Source organism: Schistocerca americana, chromosome 1 (assembly GCF_021461395.2).
Source record: "Schistocerca americana isolate TAMUIC-IGC-003095 chromosome 1, iqSchAmer2.1, whole genome shotgun sequence".
Lineage (NCBI taxonomy): Eukaryota > Metazoa > Arthropoda > Insecta > Orthoptera > Acrididae > Schistocerca > Schistocerca americana.
The window spans coordinates 379,296,856-379,312,021 of NC_060119.1; the positions used below are offsets into that span (position 1 = coordinate 379,296,856).

Sequence of the window (15,166 nt, forward strand, 5' to 3'; positions counted from 1 at the left end):
GACAGACCAGAGCCCATATACTACTGGACTAATATGGTATAATAAATTTCCAAGAGTCCATGAAAAGCAGTAATAAAAAGCAATTCAAATCAAAACTAAAAGAATTCTTAATTGAAGTGTGTCTGTTCACACAACGAATTTTAAATGGTTAAGTTTAAGAGCTGTAAAATAAATAATAAAAAATAACTGGCTGTATTAATATGTGTAAGATGTAATGTATTTTGACAAAAATCAATTTACTGTTTAATTACTACCTGTAAGGCTGAGATCTATGTATTTTATGTTTGTAACTGCTCTTGACATTTGCAAAAGCCATCATATTGATAATTCCGTGCAAAAAAATCTAAATAAATAAATAAACAACCAAGTAACATTACTGCAATCAAGGCACCTATGAGCTCTCATTGGTAGAGGTCTTTTCAAGGCGTCAATAAGGTCAACAAATGGTTTGTTCAGATGAGCAAGCTTACATAATTGTTTGTCACAAAATTCTCACATCAAGAGATTACTGGTCTATACCTACTACTGTTCAAAAATGCTCTTTCGATGCCCACCCGTTTGCTTTCAGACCAGAATTTATTCAAAAAAATCTGCTCGAATTCATTAAATATTATGTTTGGCTTTACATTTTGATTAGCCCATGACAACACTTCATCATCAAGAAAACGTTTGGGTAGTTCAATTTTCACAGAATCAGGCAAGTTCAGAGGAAAACTATCTTTACAATGCCATAGCTAGTCCACTGGGTGTATTTTAAGATCCCCAGGGAAGTATTTATGAGGTAAGTCTCAATTTTATTATTAAAACTGGTAGTATGGTTACTGATTTGATCATTATTTAGTTTTAGTTTCTGTTTGATGAACTCACTTTCCTGCTCTATATATTCGTGCATAGTTTTTTATTCAGAGTTCCTTTTACCTACCTCACTAGGAATAGCATCTTCAACATTCTGCACACACACCCATGTGTTATCAACATTATTGTTTATTGTTTGGATTTCTAAGGCCAGCAGTTCACGTAATTGATTAAGTTTTGAGAGTTTACTACTTGTTTCTGCATAGCCTGAATTTTCCTTTCGATTGCCTTAACAGTGTCATTTAGATTAATAATACTCTTTTTTAGGTCCTGGTTTTGACTTGTAAGTCCATTCTTTAAACCATTATTCTGACTTTTAAACTTGTGATCCAAGAGTTGAGACAATCTTTCTAATAAACCTGAGGCCTGAGAGAAAATCCTAAGAAATGTGATATCTGAGGTGACTGTCACAAGTGCTGAAGATTGAAGGCATTGAGTATATGAAATCACTCCAGTTGTATCAAGAGTTTCCATGTTTGCCGTATTTGAAGATAATATTGGACACAAAATATGAAAACTAACCTACCTAACCAATTATCATTACATGCAAATTCACAATTATCCTACCTATTGACGGCCACAAGACAAAAGAAAGTTGAAAAAATAATAGTCTGAGTAAAAGTAATTTTAAAATTTCAAAATTGCACTCATCTTAAATGTGGTCCAATGACAAGTTGCCACATCACACTTTCTGCCTCGTCCTAACTGATGTCCGATAATTAACTGTGACATGTAACAATCTAACTCTGAAATATAGTGCAAAAATTAGTACTCAGACTTACACATACCTCAGCTCGGCGACACCATATTAAAATGGGCCGGCGAAATCTAGCAGCTTGATGAGCTTGGAAAATGGAACATTGGTGGAAAAAGTCCACAGTGTCAGGCAAGGGAGGAAACTGCTAGGGAGGCTAAGCTTGATGGGCCTGACAGGCAGAATATTTGTGGACAAAGTCCATGATTTCGGAGTCAGTATTGGGTTAGAACATGTGTTGTCATGCCATACTTTTTATCTGGGACACATCCCAGTGGGCAGCGTTCAGCTGGCACAGCATTCATGCCTGAAGAGGGGGAAGGGATCAAAACACGGCAGTGATTGTTATCTGAGACCCACTACAGAACCCCTTGATTCAGGTGCACTTGATTCCGGTGTGACCATTAGGGATGAAAATTGAGGCCACCCGTGTTGCACAAAGTGAGTGAGGTGATGTAACATTGGGTGCTTGGATGTAACATTGGGTGCTTGCAGGTGGTTGTTGTAATGTCGTGTAATGTTACGGGGTAGCTGAATTGGCTGAATATGATTTTAAGTCTAGCTGGAAACATACTAACTGCTGTTGGTCAAAAGCTGGGGCAGGGCCCTGAGGAAAAGGGGCAGCACAGCCACATTAGTGTGTAATGTTGCTGCTAGTGTGTAATGTTGCTGCCCGCTGGTGGGTAGAATAGTAAAAATTGAACAAGTACAGCGTTGGAAGTGATGGGCGATCTGGTCTGGTAAGTGATACTCAAGACTAAATGTGGTGAGGAACAGTCAGTTGTATGTGACAACATAACATTTCTGTCCAGCATTTCTATCTGTAAAGGAAGAATTTAAATTTCTGATATGCGAGATGATAGTGAGAGCCTCTCATCTTCTGTTGGTTTGAGTCAATTGGCTGAGAGTTTTAACCCCAAATATGCCAAGGCAGTTGCATGAAAGAACATGTGTGCAGCTTGCTGCCAGCTTCTGGAATGAGAGTTCAGAGTTGCACTGCGGTCATCTAGAATCACACTTGTAACAAAGACATCATATAAGTATCCAGAACAGTATGGAATACCTTGTAGTAACTGATGTGGGCAACAATGGAATATGGTAGGGCTGATGAGATACTGAAAGGTAACCAGTTATTACAGTAGAGGCAGTATAGCTTATTGAGTACTAGGTAAGCTTGTGATGCTGCATCCAAGGGAATGTGAAAATGTGCCTCTCTGTTTCACTGAAAAAAATAAAATATTGTGGCCTTATTTGAAGAGATTCATATGGGGTTGGTAAGGGGTAAGTTTCCACTCCAGCTTATGCCTGTATTACTGTGTTCAGACTAAGCGCCTGCAACTCTCGCTTCCTGTGAAGCAGACCGGTACAGCTGGCCCCAGACCGAGCAGGGGTCAGCCTGGCCGGTCATCCCGGAAACACAGACGCTTCCCAGAGACCACCAGGAGGCGTCCACGGCGCCGCAAGTCGCTACAGCCGTGGACCTCTTTCCTTCCGCTCGACACGTGACTGCAAATAGAGCCAGCCATATCCATGCGCCAAGCAGTATTTAGGTTGGCGCAGGAGCCTAGAGAGGCAGTTCATGCCGAGCGAGCCCACTGGTGCCATCGTAGCCGCCGCGTCATCGTCCACCGCCGCCAGCGTACCAAAGCCATCCTCGCAGGGCCTCTACTCGTCCTCGGACTCAGGTGACGGCAATGTGGACTCCGCGCTGCTCTTCACAAGACGCCCGGGGCTTGGTTTGGTGAAGTTGTCTGGTTACTACAGACAGTTTACGTTTGGAAGAATCTCTGATTTAGTTATTGGTAGTCTTGGAGGATCAGTCCTACCTCACGAATATTGTTTTGTAAATTTTGAAGAAAGACTTTAGTTTAAATAAAACCGCTGTAACTCACACTCTGAGATTTTCCTATCTGCGGACAGCGGATATATTATGTATCATCACCTTAAAGTCAATATAGCACCTGAAAAAGTGCCATTGGGCAGGTACGGGAGAGTAGACAAGTCCTCCCTGCTATTATTTTAGAGCCTTCATTCAGTCTTGGATAGTGACGCGACTGGAACAGGAAAGGGAGGTAATGACAGTGGCACATAAAGTGCCCTGCGCCACACACCATTGGGTGGCTTGCGGAGTATAAATGTAGCTGTAAATGTAGACTATACCTGCATGATCTTCCTACCTAAAGACTTTGGATTCTGTTCATCATGGGAGAATTAGAATGATGAGAGAAGTCTTCAGGACAAGTTACACACATAGCCTTTGCGCTGAGGCTAAGGAATTCAACATTTGGCAGAAATTGCTCATGGAGTGTGTGTGTGTGCGTGTGTGTAAATTGTTTGGGATTAGAGCAAAGGAGCAATGTGCTACACTTGTTGAGGTAAACCTCAATGTTTTAACACACGGTTGGAGCAAATATCCTCTCTAGTTACTAGTGAGGTCAAGTATGTTTTTAAATTTTGTTTTAGTACAAGGAATCTGTTACATCAGATTTTATTTTTCAATAAACATTTTAAATGAACACTGAAATTAAGGAGCTATTTACACAACGGGTCCAAGCTGTAGTCTCCCCTGACATTGTCTTGTCTCATGCAGAGCTCTATAAGGTGCAGACAGTAAATAATTTTTTAATCAGCTCTGATTTTATATGTGCTCAAGGGACCATTTGGCATATATGGGGGCACAATACATACAAAGGCACCATTCACTTAATACAACCGCAGGTAAATGAAGTAGTCTTCTGGTAGGTACCAGGTCATCTGAGACTCCAAGGAAATGTCTAAACCAGCATGGCAGCTAGGGACAATTGCAATGAAAATAATGTATCAACACATGCGGTTCTTTCTTATTCAACTATATGTTTAAACATTCACTCATAATAAAGTGCTGATTTCAAATTGCAGTAATTTGAATTGTCATTAATGATTTTTATTGTCATTAGTTCAGTGTAAAAGAGGGACTGATGGGGAATGCTTGATCTTGAGATAGCATTTATAGAACAGTCAGTGTAGGCACTGGCATATGTTGGGAAGTTCGTTTCTTGGTGCAGGTAGGGCTCCTACAGGCAGCCTCCCTTCTCCTCATAGATGTTGCTGGACGATTTCCTCACGAGCTGCACCTCAAGATTATTACTTCCATAGAAAGACTTTGTCAAAATGCATACGTTCACACTCAAAACAAACATTGATAACCACGCTGTTGAGTGCCATAAAACCACCACCACCCTCATTTAGTCTCTCACAACAGCAATATTTTTCTCCCTAAGCTCAATTAGGCACTTGACCTTCCTACTGGTTACATAGTTTTACTTTAGTGCACATTTCACCATAACTGGATTGGCAGATCTTGGAAACTGTGCCGCAAAATCAGCAATCATAGGTAGAGTTTGGCTTTGTTTTTTATTCAGGCTAGCTGTGCTGCAGTTAATCACCTTTGTTCTTTAAACAGCATGCCAAGTAGAATAAGTAGATGGTTGTAGTGTCTCATGCAAACCACCTACAGATCCACGGCGTTAGTATTCACTACCATATATGAAGTGTTATCCATGGGTTGTGCTTCTTTTGTTGGTAGAAATTCAGGAGCGAATTTGAGCCAACACAGAAAGCAGCAATACTCCCACGCAAGTGCACTAAAACATGAGAAAAACGCTGGAATATGAGATATTCACCAAGATTGGTTATGACTTTAGGGCTCTGATGCTAAGTTACCAGTACTGTGTAAGGACCTACCAGCATGACAACTAAGTTTAGCCATACTATGGTTATTGACGAACCATTATTTTTGTGCACACTGTCATCTTTGTAAAATACTCTTTACCATGCAACGTTGGGACTTTTCTGGTACCGTACCACTCAAACACTATTTGAAATGTTTCACCATTAATCTAAGAAGACCCATCAGTTCCGCCAAAGTCCTTTATTAGAATTCCACGATTTCCCACAGTATTAGATCTGCATGCTTGGACTATTCTGTCAGTTCTCATGAACTGGATGGTACCTAATTGTTGCTCACTCCTTATGTTTATGTCCCACTTAAACCTGCATTCTGATGTTTCCCTTTGTGTACCACATTCAAAACTCCTACCCCATTTCTTTTTTTTTCTGAAATACCAGGATACTTATAACTTGACCTTGTCATGTTCTCTACATTCTGTATGTTTTCCCAAAATGTACACATATTTGAAAATTTTTATGTTGCTTTACATTCATATTTGGTTAAACTACACATTTATTTCTTCTTACATTTTTCTTTCAGAAATCATTTAAAAGGGATGCATACTACAACTGGTGCATGTACACGCATTTAGTACTGAAAGTGCGAGGTGATGGACGTACTTATATTTTAAACTTATCTACTGCTGGGTACTATGACATAATGTGGAATGACATGTACACATATGTCTTACACACTCGTGGTGGCCCATATTGGCAGCTTACAAAGGTATCGTAACTTATTGAATCACTCGCGGCTCTGTGGTTTGCTTTATTTTTCATAGTTCTTCAAGTAGCCTTAATTAATTGAACACTAGTGTTATTTTGTGGCACTGCGATTAGTTTCTTTCTTTGGTATTGAAATTATTCTTTGTTTTCTACTGTCTCAGTTGCGTTGCTGTTATGGTGACTACTAGTTTTAGTTTAACAATACCTTCTTCAGGTCTATAATAGAATAATATAAACTAAAAGACATATTTACCTATTCAGCATAAATGACAGTTGATAGCAAATACAACAAATATCTATGTAGCTGTCTTGACAACCAGACATACAAATATCACTGACAGAGTAAACTCCAGTATAACATGTAACAGCCCATGAAGTATTGAATATAATTAAGTGTTTATTTGATCTTGTTTGGATATTGGCTGCAAGGTAAATAGATCAGAATGGCCAAAATATTAAAACATTATAGATTTGATATACCGTGAAGGCACCAACTAGACTACAAAGAGATTATAGGACATGCCCCACAGGCAGCTTATGTTTTGAGGCAGGAGATCCACCATTCCTATTCTGAGAAGACTCTTATGCCAAAGCAGCATACAAGATTTGGTAACAGTGCTGAGCTTTCTTCCAGCCACTAATACCTGTGCAACATTGGAGCAGGAGATGCTTGTGAACTGGCCATGTCACTGTGTTTGGAACCAGAGTGGATCAGATGTAGGAATGTTAGTGTTAAGGTAGCCAAGTTGTATGTATAATAACATTATCAGTTGAAGATTTTTTTTAAATGCAATTTAGAGTTTGGCTCAGTAAATGACACACCCCAGTAGAACATGAGGTACAGGCTGTTTAAGAATTTGGTGTGAAAAATGCCAGAATAAATGTATAAGCAGAGGAGGCAGAGTATGGTGATAGGAAAAGATTATTGTGATTGCAAATGAGGAGGTTAGCGAGAGAAGGACTGTAGCCTGAAACATGTACTTTCAAGGTTACAATCTCAAGAAAAAGGAAGGAAGATTAAAGCTTAACGCCCCGTCGACAACGAGATCTTCAGAGATGGGTTAAAGTCTTATAGACGTTGGCAAAAAATGATACCAGATTGGAGTGAAGTGCTACAGTGGTGAAGACATCTTACAGACTTTGCCAAAAATGATGCCAGATTGTTGGAGTGAAGTGCTACAGTGGTGAAGACATCTTACAGACTTTGCCAAAAATGATGCCAGATTGGAGTGAGGTGCTACAGTGGTGAAGAGAATGGACTTGGATTCGAGAAGATGGCAGTTCAAATTTTCATCTGCATAGCCTAAGTTAGGTTTTCTGTGGTTTCTCTAAATGAATTAAAGCAAATACCAGGGTGAGTCCTTTGAGAAGGAAACTGCTGATTTCTTTTCCCATTCTTCCCCAACCTGATCTTGTGCTCTACATATAATGACCTTCTTGTTACCAGAAAATAAAACTCCAGTGTGTGTGTGTGTGTGTGTGTGTGTGTATGTGTGTGTGTGTGTGTGTACTTGAAAAATATATGAGAATGAAGTTTTGAATCTACACAAGCATGTTTGCAAAAGGAATAAACATAGAGTGTAATAGAATTCATTATAGCTAAAAGAAAATAGTGTAAAGAGAGGAGCAGCAGGTGACACAGGAGAGAGAAAATATACAAAAACGGTAAGAGAATTGGGGAAAAGTCAGAAATTAAACAAATAAAAATTATGATATGACAGTAATGAACAGAATGAGACAAAATAGATGTGCAAGAAAGAGGTGGAGGTATTTATATTAGAAGAAACTAAGAAGGGAAAGAAGCAAATGCATAGGACAACAACAAAGAGAAAAGGCAGCTTGGAGAAATAATATCAAACAAAGAACATTATATAGTTTTAACATATTTAGATATTCTCATTTGTTTTATTGCAAGATGTATTGGACAGTCGCCCAGAACACACTCAGTGCCAAAACCAGATCTGCACTATGCCCACAGAAAGTAGGAAGTACTGTAATTAATTTAGAAAGGCCAGAAAAAAATGAAGAGGTGGTGTCACAGAAAACTGCATATGAAGAAGCATTATCTGAAAGAAGAAAAAAGAAGTATTTTTTATGAAAATGTTTAAGTACATTAAAGAGAAAAGTAAATTGGTACTAAAAGTATAAAAATGTGACACAGAGTTACATAGATGACAACAGACTGCCAACAGAGAAAATAAAAGCAACAGTGGTTAAAATCTGTCTGATGAAAATGGTCATAAAATAAAACTACAATTAAATATAGATTGTTTAATAAGTTACAGGTAGAGATGTACAGCAGGTGGTTCTCTGTTTGTAATATAATGTGCTGTGTAACCTCTTTGGGAAGAATTTTGTCTGTGGAAATTTTATTTTGAATGCACTGGCTTGCTAGATTACAGAACACGTCTAAAATAATTTAGGAAACTATTAAATTTTGATAAGAAACTTTTACAATTCCTACTTTATTAAAACAAATTATTGGAGAAATGGATGTTGTTAGAGAAATAAATCCTATTGCAAACCATTTTTTTGTAAAAGAAAGTGTCATTAAATAAATTATTAATTGTTCAACAAATTATTTCCTTAAGTTTCTATTTATTTGTTTTTCAGATACCTTTTTCAAAGTTCATTCTTGCAAGCAAAGGACGTCTGCAAGACAAGCAATGCCCTATTCCACTGGACAAAGTTACAAATGTGGGAATATCTCTTGGAGACAAAATTAATGGTCCTTTCAGTTTGGAACTGGATTATATAGGTTTGGAGTTCGACCCATCACACACAGAAGAATTTGCTTATGAAATGTATCAAACTCCTAAATTTCTTGTAGGTTCATAATAGGTGTTTTTTCAATAAAAAAAATTAAATGTGTGCAATCTTTGACCTTTGTGTCAGTGTGTCCGCAGCTTGTGGTCTCACGGTTGTGTTCTCGCTCCCCGAGCACGGGGTCCCGGGTGCGATTCCCAGCGGGGAAAGGGATTTTCACCTACCTCAAGATGACTGGGTGTTTGTGTTGTCCTCATCATTTCATTATCATTCATGAAAGTGGCGAGATTGGACTGAGCAAAGGTTGGGAATTTGCACGGGTGCTGATAACCGTACAGTTGAGTGCCTCACAAACCAATCATCATCCTCATTGTGTCTGTGTAGAAAATATTGTGCTGTGTTGTACCTTGTTCAAAAACAAATTGAGGTATTCATGTACTCAAGGCAAATGAAAAAAAAGACACTAAATAAGAAACCTTTGACAATTTTACCGAGTTAAGCAGTACTGCCGAAGTAAATTAATTACTATTTTCAAAACTTTGTTGAAAAAAATCTACAATTTTATATGTCACATAATGAACAATATAGTAACACAAAAAGTACATCAAATCAATAGGTAAAGGATTGAACACACATACTGTTTTCTATCAGTGGAATAATGAATGAAAAACTGCATATAATAAATACTTCAAGTAGTTTAGACACATTGTTTTATACTTTAATGATGGTTTCCTGTACAAAAGAACTTTCTTAAAAATAAGTAGAACAAAAAAAAAATTGTCTTCATATCTACAGTGCCATATTCCACAAATCTGATTGATTCACAAACTACCTTTAAAAATTCATATCACAGTGCTTCAGTTAGATATGAGCAAGTATTCCTTAGCACAAAGATCAACAAAACTCACAATAATATGTGCTCTCTCCACAGTTAAAGTTCTTCAGAATACATAGAGGAATTTGCTTGTACCTTGATATTGCTTTATTATACAAAAACATAGCCCTTACTCAAGAGCAAAGATTCATTACAAATCCTCTGAAATGTTTAGAGATACAATTACCAGTCTTCTCTTGTAGCTCAACGTTAGCATTAATGTTAAACTGAACATCTTCAGTATTTATAAGAGTTTAATTTCATTTTTTTGTTCTAAAATATTTGTATGTATCTTGAGAAATAATGTAACTGATTGCAGAAGCAGCTGTTGTGCCTGCAGTTAGGTACCTGAAATAAAATGAAAATCTTATTAGTTTCTCTAGGTTATTAGCTTAAAACAATTCAGCACCGAATCTGTACAGAGCAATACATCTGTGAAGGGATGAAAGCGATGGAAACACTGATTGAAAACAGCTGTGGCAGTAATTTTTGAACAGATGTAAATCTGCAGTTATAATGCCAGAACCAGCATATGCAGGGAGGTTGTGGTGACAAAGTTTATTGGCCCCCCCAACATCTGCATGGTCTGCCATTTAACTGTTGTGAATTGTTAGTGAGGTGGACAATGTGATTGGATGGTCAAAACATATCACTAAAATGGTGAGAGTTTGATGACATATGTTTGGAAATTACTTTAACATACTGTGTAACCAGACAATGCAATCCAAATATGTTGGGCTAAAGTGACTGCTGCAATTCCCCACACATCATAAATGTTTTTGACTTCTCTATGCTGCTTCTGCTTATAAGACAAAGGAGGAAATCGGATTCCATTGGTTTCAGAAACACTGTCATAGATTTTGCAACCACATTCTTCAAGACGCCTCAGTTACGGAATTCACAATGTGCCTGTAATTTCTATGGGCAGTGACAGGAATGTCTTAAGTGATATCAGCAGTTGACGATCACACAAACATGTCACATGCCTTGGAATAAGTGACACATCAGAGAAGGTTTACCAACGATCATCTTAGTTACAAACTTCAGACTGAGCTACCACTAGCTTTCAAGAACTCCAGAGATGGAAACTTGTTCTCAAAAATATTCCCACACCGTGCAATCCTATTAAGCTTAACAAAGCCCCCCTTTCCATTAATTTTGTGCTGGTTGGTAGGATCCAAATGGCCTGCACAGAGTATCAGGCACTGGAGTCCCTTGAATTATAATGTAGAATGTCGTCCCTTGAATTATAATGTAGAATGTCCTTGGCAACAAAGTACTGGGTGCTCCCAAGACAAGCACTTCTTCTGTGCCCACTTTTAAACTGGCTGAACACAAGAATCAAACATGCCACTCGTTGAACTGTGTACAAAACTGTGGCTTTCGTAGAGCATGAAGCAGGTTCTAATGAAGCAAACAGGAATCTCCCTCTGATGTTTACTGTCAAAACCATTGACGCTGAAGCGCACCTTGTCACTTGTCGATATGTTGTTCACTTGGGCATCATTTTCTTCAAGAATCTTGAGCACATTTTCAGAGAACTGGATTCATAGTTGATACTCACATGGAGTAAGAGATAGTTTTGTATGATTTTCCTATTTTAGAGAAATGTAGGAAAATCTTACAAAACTGAAAAAGGAAAATTGGTTAGATAGCATAAATTTAATAATCCTAATTGCAATTGCTGGAAAAAGGTTAAAATCCAAATCTCTTATAACAAAGCTACAGCCTAACATAGTGCGCAGAGACAACTTGTTACAGTGCAGAGTTAGGTTGGTATACTGTCAAGTCTGTTGTAACCCACCAGGTTAGCCGAGGGTGCTAATGCGCTGCTTGCTGGACTCGGGTAGGCACGCTGACCCCGGTTCGAATCCGCCCGGCGGATTACCGACATTGGTCAGTGTGCCGGCCAGCCTGGATGTGGTTTTTAGGCGGTTTTCCACATCCCGCTAGGTGAATACTGGGCTGGTCCCCACATTCCGCCTCAGTTACACGACCCGCAGACATCTGATCACGTTCGCACTATTCCATGAATTCCACTAGTCGCAGACAGCAGGGGTACACTACTTCCGTCCCGAGGGGTACGGGGTGGTGGCAGGAAGGGCATCCGGCCACCCCTTTCGACTAACCTTGCCGAATCCGTTCCTAACAATGCCGACCCTGCGTCAGTGCGGGACATGGCACCAGTGAAAGAAGTGTCAAGTCCTGTTGTACTTCATTTCTTTTTCTTCACCTTCACATTCTTCGTGAGCTTGTGGGACTTTCTTACCAAATTAATAGAAATAATTTCTCTAATACTTAATGTAAATGTGTTCTCTGTCAGGAGTGAGTTTGTCCAATTTGGTGAACTGTTATACTGTGATTTCCTCACTGACCTGGACATGTATCTTTCCTTCTTGTCTCATTACATGTTCATGGATACTGAAGTATTTATTTGTGTATACCACAGACAGAACAACACAACTTGCTTATGAACAAGGGAAGAAATGTGCATTTTAATAGAGCTAATGTAGGAATTTTAGCCGTGTCAACTTTTGTGAACCAACTCTGTTGATGTAAGCTAAATAAAACCAACAACTATGCTGGAGAATGCTGGGAGTGCAAAATCATGTTAACTAGCTCATCCCGTGTGCTGACAGCACTGTGTGTCATGACATTGGACAGTACGTCTATGTTAGCTGCCTCGCCCCATGTGCCGACGTCTTTAGTTTGAGGAAAAATTTCTGAGAATATGTGTGAAGCACAGCTTTGTAAGAAATTGGAATCATGGACTGTGGGAAAATCAGAAAAGAAGGGGCTCAAAGTGTTAGAGTTGTGGTGTTGCAGAAGGATGCTGAAAATGATGTGAATAGATAAGAAATGAGGTTTTCCTCAGAAATAGCAAGGAAAAGAATATGTGGAAAACACTGACTACAAGAAGAAACAAAATGCTAGGACATTTCTTAAGACATCAAGGAACAACTTCCATGATAGAGTGAGCTAAGAGGTCCAATACTGTAAAAGAAGACTGAAATTGGAATATATAAAACCAAAATTCAAGGGCATTGAGTGTAAGTGTTACTTGAAGAGGAAGAGGTTGGCACAGGAGAGTAAGTTGTGTAGACACATCATAAATATCTGATGTGGGAGCTGTAAAATTTAAGTAACCATTTTATCTGTATCCTCAAAAGCAAGAACTTATGTCAATATGTTATAGAGTTATTATATATAAAATCAAAGATGAGGTGACTTACCGAACGAAAGCGCTGGCAGGTCGATAGACACACAAACAAACACAAACATACACACAAAATTCAAGCTTTCGCAACAAACTGTTGCCTCATCAGGAAAGAGGGAAGGAGAGGGGAAGACGAAAGGAAGTGGGTTTTAAGGGAGAGGGTAAGGAGTCATTCCAATCCCGGGAGCGGAAAGACTTACCTTAGGGGGAAAAAAGGACAGGTATACACTCGCACACACGCACATATCCATCCACACATACAGACACAAGCAGACATATTTAAAGACCAATATGTCTGCTTGTGTCTGTATGTGTGGATGGATATTTAAAGACCAATATGTCTGCTTGTGTCTGTATGTGTGGATGGATATTTAAAGACCAATATGTCTGCTTGTGTCTGTATGTGTGGATGGATATGTGCGTGTGTGCGAGTGTATACCTGTCCTTTTTTCCCCCTAAGGTAAGTCTTTCCGCTCCCGGGATTGGAATGACTCCTTACCCTCTCCCTTAAAACCCACTTCCTTTCGTCTTCCCCTCTCCTTCCCTCTTTCCTGATGAGGCAACAGTTTGTTGCGAAAGCTTGAATTTTGTGTGTATGTTTGTGTTTGTTTGTGTGTCTATCGACCTGCCAGCGCTTTCGTTCGGTAAGTCACCTCATCTTTGATTTAATATATAATTTTTCCCACGTGGAATGTTTCCTTCTATTATATTGTTATAGAGTTATCCTGTTTTACAGTGTGAGCAAAGCCTTTGAATTCTGTGTTCTGTTCTGAGACATGGACATCCAGCACCTTGTTGCCTTCTTGTGGTTTCACTGCTCTTCGACCACTTTCTGTGAATGCTGAAATCACTAGCAAACAAACACACAAGAATTGTCATTTTCAAGTATAGGAAAGAGTATGTTACGTGGATCAGATTGAATTTGATATTCACTACTAAATTAAAATATAACGATAACCTGCTTAATAGCATGTCAGTCTATCTTTGGAACGAGCAGCAATTCTGTGCAGCATGTATTCAACAAATCCTCGGTAGGTTTCGGGGTATGTGGCCCCAGATGCCTATGCACAGGTCACATGTTTACCATAAATTACTAGCCCTACTATACCTGATAGTTTCCCAGATTGTTACATCAGCCTCAGATCATGTGAATTTGGCGGCCAAGACATCGATGTGATTTCACTATCAAGCTCCTAAAACTACTGTAGCACAATTCTGGCTTTGTGGCATGGGCAGTTATCCTGCTGGAAGATGGCACTGTTATCAGAGAAGACATCAAGCATGAAGGAATGCAGGTGGTCTATAATAATGTTCACAAAGGTCACAACTGTCATGATGCCTAAGATTACTACCACTACCTAGGTGAATGTTCCCCACAGCATAATACTACCCCCACCACTCTACGCCTGTCTTGTAGTGCATGTTTTGAGCAGCCTTTTGGCTTCATGATGGCATACCTGGACACGATCATCAGCCTGGTGTTACTAGAAACATGATGCATCTGATCAGATGACATGGCTCCGCTGGTAACTGATAATGTCATCAACGTAGGTACACTTAAGGGGTCATTTACTGTGTACCATCATGTTCAACAATGTGTACTAAATGGTGTGTTTCAAAACACTTGTTCCTTCACCAGTGATGATGTATCCTGTCAGACCTGCCACAGATCACTCCTTATCCTGCTTTATGGAGCGGGTGAGCCTCCGACCTCCATGTTACATGATGAGGTATGGATTTCCAAGAACATGTCAACTACTTTTGGTGTCATCATCGTTCAACTGCTTTCCACAGATGCTCACAACAGTAGCATACAAACAGCCAATTAGCACTGCCGTTTCCGAAATTTGTTTTCCAAGGGACCAAGCTATTATAACCTGCCATTTGTAAAAGTCACTTATGACTGTGAGTTTCCCAATTTGTAGCCTAAATTGTTGCTAGAATGATTTCCCATATATCCCTACTCCACTTTTACACTTTCCTTACCATATAAAGTGCCTGCAGTACCACCAAAGTGGCCCTTCAGGCTCCAACAGGCCTCAACCATCGCAGAGATATTTTCACTGAGATGAAAGGTTAAAGATAAATCTCAACACTAAAATGGCTCCCATAATTCAGAGGAATGTGAATGGATTCAAAACTCACATTAAACATCAAAACTCCTTGTACAAGTGAGACCTTTATTCTTTTGTCTTCTGAAAAAACAGTTTAAGGATATCCGTGTAGTTGTGGTTAGGGGCTATTGTGGATGAAAGGGATGAATTTT

At 39.1% G+C, this 15,166-nt stretch overlaps 2 protein-coding genes across 4 annotated transcripts in view; one reads left to right on the forward strand and one right to left on the reverse strand.

The window, feature by feature from the left end:
* Nucleotides 1-8,914, forward strand: part of LOC124601039 (complex I intermediate-associated protein 30, mitochondrial) — a 48,043-nt gene extending 39,129 nt beyond the window's left edge. Inside the window, exons 3-4 of the mRNA XM_047136212.1 lie at nt 5,859-6,044; nt 8,657-8,914. Of these exons, the coding sequence (XP_046992168.1) occupies nt 5,859-6,044; nt 8,657-8,881 (411 nt within the window). The 3' untranslated portion in view covers nt 8,882-8,914. The remainder of the gene's footprint in view (nt 1-5,858; nt 6,045-8,656) is intronic.
* A 588-nt stretch (nt 8,915-9,502) lies between these two features.
* Nucleotides 9,503-15,166, reverse strand: part of LOC124601003 (probable cardiolipin synthase (CMP-forming)) — a 97,049-nt gene continuing 91,385 nt past the window's right edge. For all 3 annotated transcript variants that reach the window (XM_047136210.1, XM_047136209.1, XM_047136211.1), the window contains one exon: nt 9,503-10,031. In XM_047136210.1, coding sequence (XP_046992166.1) covers nt 9,944-10,031 — 88 coding nt within the window. In that variant the 3' untranslated portion in view covers nt 9,503-9,943. The remainder of the gene's footprint in view (nt 10,032-15,166) is intronic.